Source organism: Myxine glutinosa, chromosome 10, assembly GCF_964187855.1.
Source record: "Myxine glutinosa chromosome 10, kmMyxGlut1.1, whole genome shotgun sequence".
NCBI classification, from domain to species: domain Eukaryota; kingdom Metazoa; phylum Chordata; class Myxini; order Myxiniformes; family Myxinidae; genus Myxine; species Myxine glutinosa.
Window position 1 is genome coordinate 122,341,081 of NC_136270.1, and position 15,850 is coordinate 122,356,930.

At 43.2% G+C, this 15,850-nt stretch overlaps 2 protein-coding genes across 5 annotated transcripts in view; one reads left to right on the forward strand and one right to left on the reverse strand.

The window, feature by feature from the left end:
• The window catches only part of LOC137433811 (arf-GAP with GTPase, ANK repeat and PH domain-containing protein 1-like), a 114,221-nt gene extending 109,402 nt beyond the window's left edge, over positions 1-4,819 (forward strand). For all 4 annotated transcript variants that reach the window (XM_068126186.2, XM_068126185.2, XM_068126188.2 and 1 more), the window contains one exon: positions 828-4,819. In XM_068126186.2, the coding sequence (XP_067982287.2) occupies positions 828-1,235 (408 nt within the window). In that variant the 3' untranslated portion in view covers positions 1,236-4,819. The remainder of the gene's footprint in view (positions 1-827) is intronic.
• A 5,056-nt stretch (positions 4,820-9,875) lies between these two features.
• LOC137433808 (RNA-binding protein 45) overlaps positions 9,876-15,850 on the reverse strand; it is a gene marked incomplete in the record, with an annotated part of 30,542 nt that continues 24,567 nt past the window's right edge. The window contains 2 exon segments of the mRNA XM_078786043.1: positions 9,876-10,149; positions 14,497-14,698. Coding sequence (XP_078642169.1) covers positions 14,509-14,698 — 190 coding nt within the window.

Consider the following 15,850-nt stretch of genomic DNA (forward strand, 5'->3'; position numbering starts at 1 on the left):
GGTTTGGTCCATTCGCAAAGCCAAAGCGAACGGCTTGCGAGTACGGTGACCATACCTTGGGAACCACTTGTCCGATTAATTTCAAACCTTGAAAAGGCACATCCTCGGGTCCCCAGCAATATACCTGGCAAGTTTCAAGTATATCGGACCCGTGGTTGTCGAGAAACAGCGGTCACAGACAAACACACACACATACACACAGAGATTACTGGAATTATAGATAGATATGGATGACTGCACATTCTGAAGCTAAAGTAGTAAGTGTACCAGTTTTGAAGGTCATTTTTGGGTTTAATTTTTTACAATCTTGTTTCATTCCAATTCAAGTTTAAACTCTGTTCCACATAACACGGAGATAATTTTTATCCTTAACCTCCAATATGTGGATTGGCTAATTCAGAGGTTACACACTCACCTTTGAGCTCCATCACTTGGGATCAATTCCCAGGCAGAATCTGAACTGTCATCCTGATTCTTTATAGGCAGAGTGCTGTATGCCATTCTTGGAGGAAATGCTAAGCCGGTTGTCCCATCTGCCAGCATCATTTGTGGGTGTGAAAGATCTGGTGGTGCATTTCACAGAGCAGGCCATTAGGTGTCAGCACCGAAGCAAAATAAAAAATTCCTGCCCCAGTCCAAAGGTGTTTGATGCCGATTAGGATTTAAAATGATCGTGTTTGCCGTTTCGTATTCAATGAAAACCACAGCACATAATATCATATCTGGGCTTCCTTTAGGAAGACAAACTGTTGAAAACAAATCTGCATTTCTAATGTTTTCTTGCTAACCGTTGACCTGTGTATACTCGCCATGTTGTCTGTTTGCAGTATGGTGTGGAAGTGACGATGCGGGATGCCAATGGACTCACCGCACTGTCGTATGCCAGGCGCGTTGGCAGCCGTGAGTGCATCGACGTTTTAATCCAATATGGCTGTCCTGATGAGGCCGGCAGCACGGTGTCAACTGAGACCGGCCTCTCCCAGTGCGCTCTGCTTACAGCACTGGCTTCCGCATCATTTCGCCGACCCCCTGATCTCTCCTCTGCCGTCCCTTTAAATCCTCAGCCAGAGTCCGACTCCCAGAAAGCCCCTTCCTGGTGTATGGATTTTTCCATTTCCGAGCCGGCACGGCACGGCACTAACCAGTTTCCACAGGCACGCACACCCGATTCCAGCCACCAACACAATGAACTTGGACACAGAAACGAGATGAAAACATCAGCAAGCATCATATGACGGAGCAACCACTCTCAACCCTCACAACAACAACAAGAACAACAACAAGTGGGATATCTACATGTACCATAATAACGATACACACACAATTCTCTTCCATCACCTCGAATGCAGTTTAGTTCCAAACTGAGCAGGCCATAACTTCTGTTCGCTGGCCCTCGCTTGCTTCCTGACGTAGGTTATCACACCACCGATGCAAGAACAGACATTACTCAAAAACAACCAAGATAAATCTTGACTAAGACGACGTTGTGATTTTAAATAGAAAATGTATTCAACATGGACCTATCCTAACCTCAAAATCTGAACAAAAATCCGACATTCCATCAGGTACTCAAATACTCTATCATCAAGTGGATGAACCGCACGAACATCGAATATGTAACTCACAACAGCGCTTGCACCCCTTACAACAACAAAACCCGAGAAAATACTCGTCTTGTAAGGATTTTTTTTTTTGAAATGAAAGATGAGAATCGATTTGAAATAGTCACAAATAACCTGGTACCCAAAGCACAAAAGATTGATGGGCAGTGATGACAGCAATTTCGGATCGTGTCGGTGCAGACATAAGCGCTAAAGTTCATCAAGTTGGATGGGAAGTTGTTGTTTTTAAATGCGAAAGGTTATTCTTATCTGCATGGCTTTAAACAATATTTCGAACGGTTCATAAGTGGGAAGCTTCTTCATATACAAAAGCTGCAATGGCTTGCCAGTTACAAGTGTGGAAGAGAAAAACGAAAATCAAATGTACCAGAGCGAAGATGATGGTGCGCCATCTCAAATCCCCGCACGTCCCACTGAAAGCAAAGTGGAAACATGGCAAAAAGTCCAACCAGGAACGACGCAATATCAAATCGAGTTAAAAAAAATTTTTTCCCCCATTTTGACCCTTGTGACCTCCAAGTCCCCACCCCCTGGTGAGTCAAGTCCAAAAAAACGTAACATATTTCATGTCCCCCAATGTTGATTGCTTATACAAAGTTTCATTACCCTGCGCGCGCGAAGCCAAAAGCAGGGTTAGGTATTCTGTGGCGTACGTTCGTGCCTGCATTTTAAAAATTCATTTTCTCAGCAACCTTGGTCAGGTTGACACGAAATTGTACCAAAGGAGGGCCTCCGCCTGTACAATTCTTTTTTTATTCATAATTGCGACGTCATAGGTCACGTGGTACGGACGCCATCTTGGAAAAACGTTACACCTCTATATCGCCAAAACCACTCAATGGAAAAAATTTAAACTGCGCTCATTGTCAAGAACTTCCCATGCGGAATAAGATATGGTAATGACGTCATTGGTGCCTTCATTATGATGTCAGAATTTGACAGGTACAACGCTTGATCTGATCAGTATGAAAAAAAAAATTCCGCTGCAACTGTTAGTCTGATGGACACTAAATTTTCAGACTATGAGTGGCTCCTCTTGTATAATTTCTGAAATGATAATTATGACGTCATGTCACGTGGTGCAGGCGCCATCTTGGAAAAATCGAAAAAAGTTGCACCTCTATATCTCCGAAACTGCTACATGGAAAAAATTTACACATCGCTCATTGTCAAATACTCCCCTTGGGGAATAAGATATGTTAATGATGATGTCATCGTTACCTTAATTATGACGTTATAATTCGACAAGGACAAGACTTTATTCGATCAGTATGAATTTTTTTTTCTCTGCAATTCTTGATCTGATTGACACAATTTTCACCATAGGAGCGCCTCCTGTAAAATATTGTAATGATAATTATGACGTCGTAGGTCACGTGGTACAGGCGCCATCTTGGAAAAAGTTCGCACCTCTACCTCTGAAACCACTCCATGGAAAAAATTGAGACTTGGCTCATTGTCAACGACTCCCCATGGGGAATAAGATATGTTAATAATGATGTCAGCCTTCATTATGACGTCATAATTCACAAAGTAAAATGCTTCATCCAATCGGTATGAGTTTTTTTCTCTGCAACTGTTGGTCTGATGGACACGAAATTTTCACCATTGGAGCACCTCCTCCTCTAGAATATTTTAATGATAATTATGATGTCATAGGTCACGTGGTACAGGCGCCATCTTGGAAAATCCGAAAAATGTTGCACCTTTATCTCCAAACCCACTCCATGGAAAAAAAGTTGAAACGTGTCTCATTGTAAAGAACTACATATGGGGAATAAGTGTTGTTAACGATGACGTCATTGGTGCCTTAATTATGACGTCATAATTCGACAGGGACAACGCTTTGTCTGATCAGTTTGAAATTTCTTTAGCGTGATCCACACAACAATTATATTAGAGAATATAAATTTATTATGTCATCACTCATGTGGTGTGGCAGCCATATTGGATCAAATTTTAAAAACCTTTAAAAACAGAAGAGATGGCTCACACCAAGTTGACTGTGCATGGTACGTATTCTATGAATACCTTGGAGTTTGAAAATGTGCTCATAATTGCATTTTTGGGGTTTTGAGCCCATCCCAGGGGGCCGCCAAAACTGATACTGCTCTCGCACCTTTGTGCCATGTGGTGATCATAACTAACTTTTGGTGAATGTCTGCACAACCGTTTAGGAGAGAGCGTGATGGACAGAGAGCCGATTCAAAGTGTATGGATAATAAAAGGCGTAAGGCCACGCATGATCACAGCGGCCATGAGGAAGTTCTCGGTCAATCGTCATAATTCAATACCAGGTGTAAGTTTTGCTATATCCTACTTGGAATCTCTGCTCCTTTGAATCCAAATGGGAATCTGGGAATCGTCATCGTGGTGTTTCTGTGTCGAAGTAACTCTTCTTAAACGTTCATTCCAATTCCACTTTGAACACTGAAGCTTCAACGTGTTAAACACTAAACAATCAATCCTCACCTTATGAACCACAAGGCAAGAAAAATCAACTTGTTTGGAAGATTTATGTGAAAAAAAGAATGCGATTATATTCCTATCAAAAAGTATCGGCATGCACCTGTTACATCGGACCTGTGCTTGTAGATTTGAACAATTGTCAACCTGCATGGGTTAAAGAGCTCGGAAGAAGAAGAAGAAGAAAACAAAATGTATATTTTCTGTACAGTATTTATAATTTTCATGGTGTGCTTGTGTGAATGGGATTTTGAGTATATTTATTAATGAATAATATGCCGTTGTCCATCGTTTATTGCATTTGTGCTTTGACGTGTTTCTGGACGCGTTTAGTTTTCGATGTGAAAGCCTTGCGGACAGAAAAGAACGTGCGTTCCAGTCTCGTGACAAAACGACGAGCAGTTTGTTCATGAATTCTGTTACCACATTAGAGAAGATAAACTTTCTTCGAATGGACATTCTAACAAAATGGCGCTCCTTGCTCGTTAGCCTTTGTTTGCATGGCGAACGATGTGGTTTGAACACATTTTTCGATTGCTTCTACTTTGTCAGCTGGTAATCTGTGTATATCCATGCTTCTTGCACATTTTCCATGTTTCTTGGATTTCTTTGAACCTAATATGGGATTAGCAGGTCACGTTTAAACAAGCCAGCAGTGTTGGCATCTCATCTTGAGATTTCATCCTAATGGCGGTTGTTGTGCTCTTTAAATAAACATTAATTTGACTCTATGACCGATCTCAAAATCAAGACTGTTGGTGATTCGACAGCACCTCGAAGCCTTTGGAATCTACTATATAAGAGATGTCTGTCTGTGTGTCTGTCTGTCTGTCTGTGTCGCCATTTTTCTCAGAGATGGCTGAACGGATCTTCGTCAAACTTTCAGAGGTTCATCAGTGAGTGCCTGGGAGTGTTTTGGGCAAAAAAAAAAAAATTGAAAACAAAAAGTTCGATTTTTTGGAGTTAAAAAAAAAAATCGCTCGATAGTGCCGAAGCTTTTTAAAATTAATGACAGTTATATACAAGTACACATTCGCATAAAAAACCACCTTTAGAGGCCATTTTTCCCCGCAAGCGGGGGTTGGCCTTTTTCGGGAACTGTGGTTGTTGTTGTTTTTCGGTCCCCTTTTTGAAGCAATGTTTTACGGCCGGATGCCCTTCCTGACGCCAACCCTTTTTGCCGCCTTTAACGACAAAGCAGGGAATATACCAGTGAACTGGTACTCAATTTGCCGACCTCGGAAGGATGACAGGCTGAGTAAACCCCCCTGGCGTTAATTCAGCGATTGACCGGGATTCGAACCCAGGATCCTAAGCTGGCACCCTAGCCGCTAGCCCAACACCAGGGCTTCACCCAACACCAGCGCATAAATAAATACAAAACATTTACCAGACATTTGAATACAAATAAATCAAACCATTCCGGAAGTGTACGAATTTGGTAGTACGGCTTCTTCTTCTTCCTGTTTGGCATCCCAATTAACTCAAACCGGATGAACGCCACTTCACGCACCAGCATATATATATATATATATGAACCCCCCTACCCTCCCCCTTTCCTCTCCCCCCCTCCCTCTCTTCCCCCCCCCCCTCTCCCTTTCCTCCCCCCCTCCCCCCCTCCCCTGCCCGGCAACGCCGGGCACTTCTGCTAGTATACATATAAAAAGATTGTCCGATGGGTACATTTTTTTTATCATTTGCATCGAGTTTTTCACAATTTGTTTCGATGTTTTATTTCAAACTAAAAGGTTATTGCACTGTCGTGAGTACTGGAAATGTTTGTACAAAATAAATGTACCCCTCGACAACTTTGTGGGACTTGACGCAATTTTAGTTTGTCATATAAAGATACAGTTAGTGAACAGCGTACACCATGTTTACACCACGACAATTCAAGAAACCAGTTTATATGGTAAAGAAGAACTGACCAGTAAAATAACCAAGCACTGGCTAGAGTAAAGGTGTTAATTCCTCCATGACACGAAGCGCGTCACAAGTGACGGTATTCCCAGGGTCGTGAATATTAGAGCTGTTTTGTGCATATTATTTGAATTCCTTTGTGGGAAGACCTTGCAGACAAATTAGGAACGTAAATAGCTCTTCGACATGTTTGTTATCATGTAAAAGTACAGTACTGTTTAAAACGAGCCACATTTCTGTCTGACACGTATTTCCTATGTGCAGCCATATTGACGCCATTTTCCTCAGCGGACCTGTCTAACTAAAAGCTGCCCACGCATGACTTGTGTGACTTTACAGGAGGCATTTTGAGATGACGTAGTAAGGATGGATGCACATGATTTGGATCAAAGATAATTAATTGTATGCCATGTATGCTCAAGCCTGGTGTTGGCTTAGCGGTTCGGGTGCCGGATTGGGATTCTAGGATCCTGGGTTTGAATCCCAGTCAGTCCCTGAATTAACACTGGGGGGGGGGGGGGTTCACTCAGCCTGTCATCCTTCCGAGGTCGGCAAATTGAGTACCGACTCACTGGTAATTCCATGCGAGTCGCAAGAGGCGACTAACATGGTTGGCGGCAGGAAGGGCATCCGACCGTAAAACATTGCTCCAAAAAGGGGGATCACGGTGCCCGAAAAAGGCCCATCCGCGCTCTGCGGGGAAAAATGGCCTCCAAAGGTTGGTTCCATGTATGCTCATGACTCCTCAATCTACTGCGCATTCACTCAAACACCACTCGTAATGAGGTTGGAGTTTCTCTGGACAATGATTTGGAGAACGTGTTGAAGTGGGGCACGACTGCCTGGTAACCTTCAATGCAAAGATGCGATTCAATGTCTTTAAACCAGAGATAAGTCGATTATAAGTATAGGTAAAGGTCCAGACTCCCAGGGCGGGGAAGAAATACTGCCCCATACGCCAAAAAATACCTAGTTCTGCTGAGCACATGCACACACCTGTTACAGCTGTGCAAATGTTAATAAATTGCCTCGTGATGTGTATCACAAAATCCATCCGCGTGGCTCTCAGCACCCTCATTAGGTGCACCAAAAACGCACAAATAGGTCACGTCCTATCCCATCAATGGCGGGTTCCATGCAACATGAATTGGAGTCGTTGAATGAATTACTGGTCAATTATTGGTGAATTACCTGACGATGACGTCGAAGACTCTTCACCTTCGCGAAAACAATGCATCTCTTATTGTAATAGAGCAAACGTATATGGTTATGTATGTCGCTATGTTTATATGCGACCAAAACGTCTTCTTCTTCAAATGAAATTAACACCCTCTTAATTACATTTAGACTGCTGAGACCTCTCAGACCTTTGACGACCCTTTAATTCCCCCAAGACCCTTAAAACCACCAAGACCGCTGAAGACCCAAAATACCCTTAAAGATCCTGAAGACCCCAAATATCCTGAAGACCCCAAATACCCAAAATACCCCCTAAGACCTTGAAGGCCCTGAGGCTCAAAAAGACCCAGAAGACCCAAAACACACGAAAGACCCTGAAGACCCAAAATACCCTTGAAGGCCCTGAGACTCAAAAGACCCAGAAGACCCAAAATACACCAAAGACCCAAAACACCCTGAAGACCCAAAACAAAGACCCAAAACACCCTGAACACCCAAAAGACACAGAAGACACAGAAGACCAAAACACCCCGAAGACCCAAAATATCCAAAAGACCCAAAACACCCTGAAGACCCTTTAGACCAAAATATGCTTAAATACCCTGAAGAACCAAAACACACGAAAGACCCTGAGGACCCAAAATACCCTTGATGGCCCTGAGACTCTTAAAGACCCAGAGAACACAAAAGACCCTTAAGACACAAAAGCCCCTGAAGACCCAAAACAAAACAAACCCAAAACAAAAAGGCCCAAAACACCCTTAAAGGCCCTGAAGATCCAAAACACACTGAAGACACAAAAGACACTGAAATGGTCAAAGATGCCGATCCCTATGAAACGACGTGTGGTGAGGCGCGCGGAGCGCGCAGTCACGCTAGTGAATTAGAACATCGTGACCATGTGTTCGTTTGGCATCTCAATCTTGTTAACAAACGTTCCACCGTTGATATCTGCACAGCAACGGTGTGTCAGAGCAATCTTGAACCTCCATCGATTTCTGAATTGGTCTCCATGGACCTCATGAACGTGGCAACGTGTGCAGTTTAGTTCAGTTTTAATGACACCGGGTATGCACAATTGGATGGTGTAGCGATGGGATCCCCACGAGGTCTGGAGCTCGCTGACATCGTCCTCGGGTTCCATGAGAAGCATGCTTTCCATCATTTAACCACAGAACTCATTCATCGTGTGTATTTTTCATAGGTTAATAAGTTTTACCTCCGCCACCAAAGGATGGAGATTATGTTTTCACCCCGTCTGTCCGTCTGTCTGTGAACAAGATATCTCAAAAAATTGTGGATGGATTTTGACGAAATTTGGCAGAGATGTAGCGTATGTGACAATGACTAGATTTTGGTGAAGATCCGGATTCGGCTACTTGAATTTTTAAAGTAATTCTTCACCATTGGGAGATAGGATATCTCAAAAAATTATGGACGGATGTGGACGGAACTTTGTGGACAGGTTGTTTGTGAGACAAGGAAGAATCGATTCAATTTTGGTGAAGATCTGAATATGGATGCGGAAATGAGAATTATTTAATTTTTTAAGTGCTTCTTCGCCATTGAGTGATTGGGCTCAAACAAACATATAACAGGATATCCCAAAAAGTTATAGATGGATTTGGACAAAACTTGGTGGAGGTTGTGTGTGTGACAAGGAAGAATCGATTCGATTTTTCTGAAGATCCGGATCCAGCTAGTAGAATTTTAAAAATGATTCTTCACCATTGGGAGATAGGGTCAAAAATTATACATAGCAGGATATCTCAAAAAGGTATGGATGGATGATTTTGATTCAATGCGATTCTGTATTGTGATTTTCTGGTCTACTCTAGGACACAAAACGTAAACTGTTCACCTGGCGGAGGTATGCTCGAGACTGAGTGCCGTTCTAGTCGAATCTGTTGCTGCATGTACAAACTTCCTTGGACAGGTATTCTTCCCTCCAGGGCTTCAAGCAAGCAGTGCACCACCATGTCGTCATCTCCAGTTCTCACCCATGATCTATATTACCCACATTAAACTCTCCCAAACCAACCATCATACCTGTTAGAGTGTTAGTTTGTGTTTCCTCCTTCTCCTGTTCATCAATTCCCTTGATAGGTGTCACACCATCAGTTCCACCTTGCTCTGCCATGAGCCTCAATCCAGCAAAGAACAGATGTTAAAAAAAGTTCTTCCACATGCTTAGACCATGGATACAAATATTCCGACACATCTCTGCTTGGAAGCCATGTCATCAGCAGGAAAACAGTAAAATAAAAAAAACTTTCCCTTCTCTGAGCTCCTTGAGCAATTTGAAGGCAAAAGCAAATAAATTAATTGGCACAACTCCAGGATGTCAAACGAAAGCTGTTTTATTGTTGGCTGGGTTTAGAGAATGATTTTCAGCAATTTGAGGAAGCGTTTCCCTCTGCATTCATCTTTTCCACCCCATATGTCCTCCCCGATGCCTCATCCCCCCCACACCCATAGTTTTGTCCAAGCCTCCCTCTATTTTGTCCTTCAACTCAGCTGTTGGTGTACCCACCCCCACACCTCCCATCTCTCTCTGTAATGTTCCATTTGTCCTGTTGTGTCCTGATGCATTGAGTGTTTGGGCTCATCCAGGAGCCTCGCCTCTGTATACAAAGTGTTTATTGACAGAACTATTTATTTAATTACATCATGACAAGGCACACAAGGTTTACAACAGAAATATTTAATACAATGAAAAAATAACAACGGGTATTAGATAAACAACAGAGTCTAATCACCATAATTCCGTTGATGCTGAAAATGGGGCGAGGGGGAAACAAACAGTGTGATGTGGTTATTATGGGTGGGTAAGCGTCCACGCGGGCTGGATTAGGTCACATGGAGTCACGTCAGCGTCCCGTTCGATGAAGTCACCGTAGACGTCTAATAGTCTCCTTTTTCAGTTATCACCGTCACGGGTGTCTGAAATCAATTGTGCTCACTGTGAAGACAGGAGGAATCATCGTCATTAGTTTCCTTCATCTTCGACAATGTTCGATAAGTAATGAGAAAACATGGTGCAATTTTCTCCCGGTGGGTTTAACCGCTCATCGTTCTTGGCAAATCCTCAAAATGAGATACGTATAGGAGTGTAAACATAACAGACACAAAAACATGGGAATCAAAAAAACATTTTTTTGACAATATCTATCAGATCAGGCAAAAGTCCAACCCCCCCCCCCCCCCCCCCCCACTCAAAATCCATCAATAATTTGAAAACCAATTTCGAAAAAATTAACTTACCACATATATATACAGACTTGGCATTTAATATGGAATCTTTTTTTTGTGGGGGTGAACTTACTTTTCAAGATGTCTTAGAACCAAAAGTTCATTGGAATTATGTTGAAATTATTCTAGATTTTGTTAATGTGACCTTTAAAAGAAACAAAAACCACATTTGACATTTCAAAGCAAATAAATTGATCCTTGAAAGTGATGTAAACTGATATCGAACTCAATTCATGGACAGTACTGTGTTAAACTTCTGTACGTTTTCCAGAAGTATCTCTTTATTTTGCACATTAGCCAAAAAATTTTTTTAACAAAAACAAAAGTTAAATTACGACTGGGATTACGGACAGTAAAATTACAGTTCAGTACTTCGTGTAACCCCCACGAGCATTCAGGAGAGCACGTACACGTTGACGCATGCTGTTCACGAGATTTGCCAAGGTTTGGACAGGAATCGCTTGCCATGCAGTGACAATAGCCTGCTGCAATTCACGCACAGAGGTCGGCTGCTGGTCCAAGTGGTCGATTTGACGCGTTAATTCTGCCCACAAGTTCTCTATCGGATTCATATCCAGGGACATGGCAGGCCACTCCATATGCTCTACACCACGGTCAGCAAGAAAGTGTTGGATCATGCGAGAACGATGAGGCCATGCATTGTCATCTTGGAAGACAATGTTTCCTCGAAAGGCTGCACGAGCAAAATGGAAGCAATGTTTCTTCCAGAATGGCCCTGTAGTTGAACTGGTGGTTCAGGTTTCCATTCAGAACAACCAGGTCAGTTTTTCCCCCTGCATGAAAAGCAGCCCAAACGGTCACCCCAACACCTCCAGCTTGGACTCTTGGCACTATACAATCTTTGTTGTAGACTTCATGCACTTGTCTGCGCACTCGGACGCAGCCATCTTGACGATAGACCAGAAATCTAGACTCGTCACTGAAGATCACGTGATTCCAGTGTCCTGGCTGCCATTGACGGTTCTCTCTGGCCCACTGCAATCGGCGCTGGCGGTGTTGTCTGGTCAGGCGTGGCTTTCTCAGGGCATGCCTGGCACGATAGCCTGCTTGAACCAGTCGTTGGTTGACTCGCCTTCTGGATACAGGCACATTTCTCAGTTGCTGCCACTCAGCCCTAAGCCGATTAGCTGACTTGGTACGGCCATTGCGGACTAACCGGTACACCTGGCGATCATCCCTCCTTGTGGTTCTGCGGGGACGTCCTGGCCTCGGTATTGGAGTAGGGACACCCCTCTGAGCATTTCGTTTCAGGATCTTTGACACCTGACCTTGAGTGATGCCATACTGCCGAGCAATAGCACGCGTTTCATGCCGTAATTTCGTAAAGCCACCACTCCAAGACAAACAGCATTGTCGAGTTGACGGACCATCTCCAGAGGAAGCGGCAATAACTTTTGGAGACATGCAGCAGTTGTTTTCCACTAATACAGAACGCAACAACCCTTGTATACCCGACGGTGAAGCCAATCATCAAATGCACCTGTCCGTACATTTTGCCACGCCACCTGTGATATAATCCTGTTGTTGACTTCTTGCTGCGACAGACAATCAGTGACATGGTTCTTTTAACAAATAAATCACCAAAGTGTAAAAGAAACTCACCAGATTGATATACTGAGTTAAGAAAGTAAACCCAATTCAAGAAAAAATATATATATTCCATATTAAATGCCAAGTCTGTACATTGGACAAAATTTGGTGGAGAGGTTGTGTGTGTGACAAGGAAGAATCGATTCAATTTTGGTGAAGATCTGAATATGGATGCGGTCATGAGAATTATTTAATTTTTCAAGTGCTTCTTCGCCATTGAGTGATAGGGCTAAAACCAACATATAACAGGATATCCCAAAAGGTTATAGATGGATTTGGACAAAACTTGGTGGAGAGGTTGTGTGTGTCACAAGGAAGAATCGATTCGATTTTTCTGAATATCCGGATCCGACTAGTAGAATTTTAAAAATGATTCTTCACCATTGGGAGATAGGGTCAAAAATGATACAAAGCAGGATATCTCAAAAAGTTGTGGACGGATGATTTTGATAAAATGTGATTCTGTATTGTGATTCTCTGAGACATGAGATACGTATAGGAGTGTAAAGATAACAGACACAAAAACATGGAAATCAAAATTGGTTTTCAGAAAGAAAAAATATATACTGAAACACAAAAGAAACTTACCACCTTTGAAACCTTTAAATATCAACAATAACACTGCGTGTAGTAAATGTGTGAACTTATTTGTGGACAATAGTGTCCTCACTGTCAGACAAAACGGTCACGGATGGTCACTTGAACCTTCAATGGTCACTTCATAGCACAGCTGTTGAACAGCCGTTTTGACTGTCAGTGATTAGCCAAGGGGTACGGGATGATTTTAATGAGCTGCACGTGATGTCTTGATATTGGCTTTAAAAAGGCCAGTGCAAAATGGGCATTTCAATCAACATGCCACGATTGTCAAGGGATCAACGGCAGCGTGCCCTGGGCATGCTGCAAGGCGGACTGAGCTACCGTGAGGTGGCACGTCGCCTTGGCTGTTCACACCAGACGATATCGGCCCTGGTGAACAGAGACACCCTCCACAACTCTGCAGATGACAGACCTCGATCAGGGAGGCCAAGAGTCACCACTGCAAGGCAGGACAGGCAGATGGTCCGAAGTCACCTGCGGGATCGATTCCGTCCAGCATCCCGCACTGTGGCAGAAACTCCGGGGCGTGCAAACCCACGGATCTCCAATGATACTGCACGAAGACGACTGCATGACTATGGTCTGACTGCCAGAAGACCATACAGAGGCCCCGTGATGACGGCTGCCCATCGCCGCAACCGACAGAGATGGTGCCAGCAGCATCAGCGGTGGACCTTGGTGCAGTGGAACGAGGTCGCTTTCAGCGATGAGTCAAGGTTCTGTGTGGACAGTCCTGATGGGCGTGAGCATGTCTGGAGAAGAACTGGCGAGCGATATGCCGATTGTTGCGTGCGTCAAGCCAACAGGTGGGGTGGCCCAAGTGTGATGGTGTGGGCCGCCATATCAGGGCCGGTACAGGACGCCACTGGTGGTTGTGGATGGGAATCTTAACGCCCAGCGGTATGTGGATAACATCCTGCGACCTCATCTGCTGCCATTCCTGCTAGACCACCCAGAACTGAGAACCTTTCAGCATGACAACGCTCGTCCCCATGCTGCTCGCTTTACCACTGCATTTCTCCAAGGCGAGAACATCAACACCATGCAGTGGCCTGCGCTCTCCCCTGAACTGAATCCCATAGAGCACCTGTGGGATGAGCTTGGGAGACGCGTAGTTGGCAGGGCCAGGACACGGGCAGAGCTGCTTCAGACATTGAGGACTGAGTGGGACAGAATCCAGCAGCAATCCATCCAAAGACTGGTAGGCAGTATACGCCGACGATGCACTGCCTGTATCCAAAACAATGGTGGCCACACACGCTATTGAAAGGGGACTGACATTGCACCCTGTGCTGTTCTGTACTGCAGAACAAACCTCATGGTAGCTCAGTCTGCCTCGCAGCATGCCCAGGGCACGCTGCCGTTGATCCCTTGACAATCGTGGCATGTTGATTGAAATGCCCATTTTGCACTGGCCTTTTTAAAGCCAATATCAAGACATCACGTGCAGGTCATTAAAATCATCCCGTACCCCTTGGCTAATCACTGACAGTCAAAACGGCTGTTCAACAGCTGTGCTATGAAGTGACCATTGAAGGTTCAAGTGACCATCCTTGACCGTTTTGTCTGACAGTGAGGACACTATTGTCCACAAATAAGTTCACACATTTACTACACGCAGTGTTATTGTTGATATTTAAAGGTTTCAAAGGTGGTAAGTTTCTTTTGTGTTTCAGTATATATATATATATATATTTATATACACACTAACCAAGGTGGAGTGGTAAACACCTGTCATATATTTTTAAAACCGAAGGAACTGGAGTCATCAATTACAGCAATTAGCGCATTCATCACATACAACACCAAAAAGAGCGAGTCAAAATGTAAATAAAAAATCACTTACCTGGACAGCAGGTCAAACGGTGTGCTTCCTTTTCCGTCCCTCATCCTTGGGATCAGCCGGTAACACCTTCAACCTTATGCCACAAACCTCTTCCCCATGCAGCGCCTCGATGGCGGCTTTGGCACTCAACTTGTCAGCATACTTCGCGTAGCCGTATGACTTGTTAGGCAGCATGTATATCTCAATGAGATTACCAAACCGGCTGCAACAACAACAACAAATACAGATTCGTTTCAACATTTTCCATTTTTGTGCATGCTCAACAGTTGCATGCACATACAAGCAAGGCCTTGCTCAATTTAACCAAATCGGAATGTAATGTTCTTGTGAAACTGATTCGACAGAAATGAAGAACATTAACCCTTTGAGTACGGATGACGTCCAGTGCCGCAACCCGCGAAAAGGTTTTGTGTATGGATGACGTTACTACACGTCATCGACTATACCTATAAATAGATCGTCAGTACGTGGTTGCATTCCCGTAATGCCAAATTAATCCCATACGGGGGGGGATTGTGGGCAGAATTAACTGCCTGATTTTTTTTATCAAAAAAAAATCCCGTACTCAAAGGGTGAAAATGCTGAATGAACTTGCAAAATCCACAAGAATATCAGAACCTCAGCACCCACAGGATTAGGAGGTACATAACGAATGAGCTGCTGGGCTAAGTTGGGCAATCAGATATAACTTGCATGAGATGTGCAAACATTTTACATTTTAAAAACAGAAGGCACTCGGTAGAGTGTATACCTCTGCCAGGCTGAACAGTTTGTTTTCTATCCCATTGATAGGCCGGATCTGGATTCGAACCTGAACCAAAATCTAATCGGCTTGTTCTTATCACCAAATCAACTCGTCCACTAAGATTCGTCCAAATCCGTTCATAACTTTTTGAGACATCATGCAATATATAGTTTTTGGCACTACCTCTCAATGGTGAAGAAACACTCAAAAAAAAAAAATCGTGCATCCGGATCCAGATCTACACCAAAATCTAATCAAATAGTCCTCATCATACACCCAAACCTGTCCACCAAATTTTGTCCAAATCCGTGCACAACTTGTTTTTGTTTTTTTAAACAAAGACTCCAGTCACAGACTGGTTCAGCGGGATAGAAAATGGTTTTGATAAATTTTGTAAATTTATATTTTTTATTTATTTTAAATATTTGAAATTATTATTAAATTTAAAATATTTAATTATTAGTTAATTAAATAATTAAATATATTAAATATATTTTAAATATATTAATTTTTTTTAAATTGTTTTTAAGACATTTTGGTAGTTCAAAAATGGCCTCCAAAGGTGGTTCAGTTTTTTACTCCAGTCACAGACTATCATTCTCAGAAACC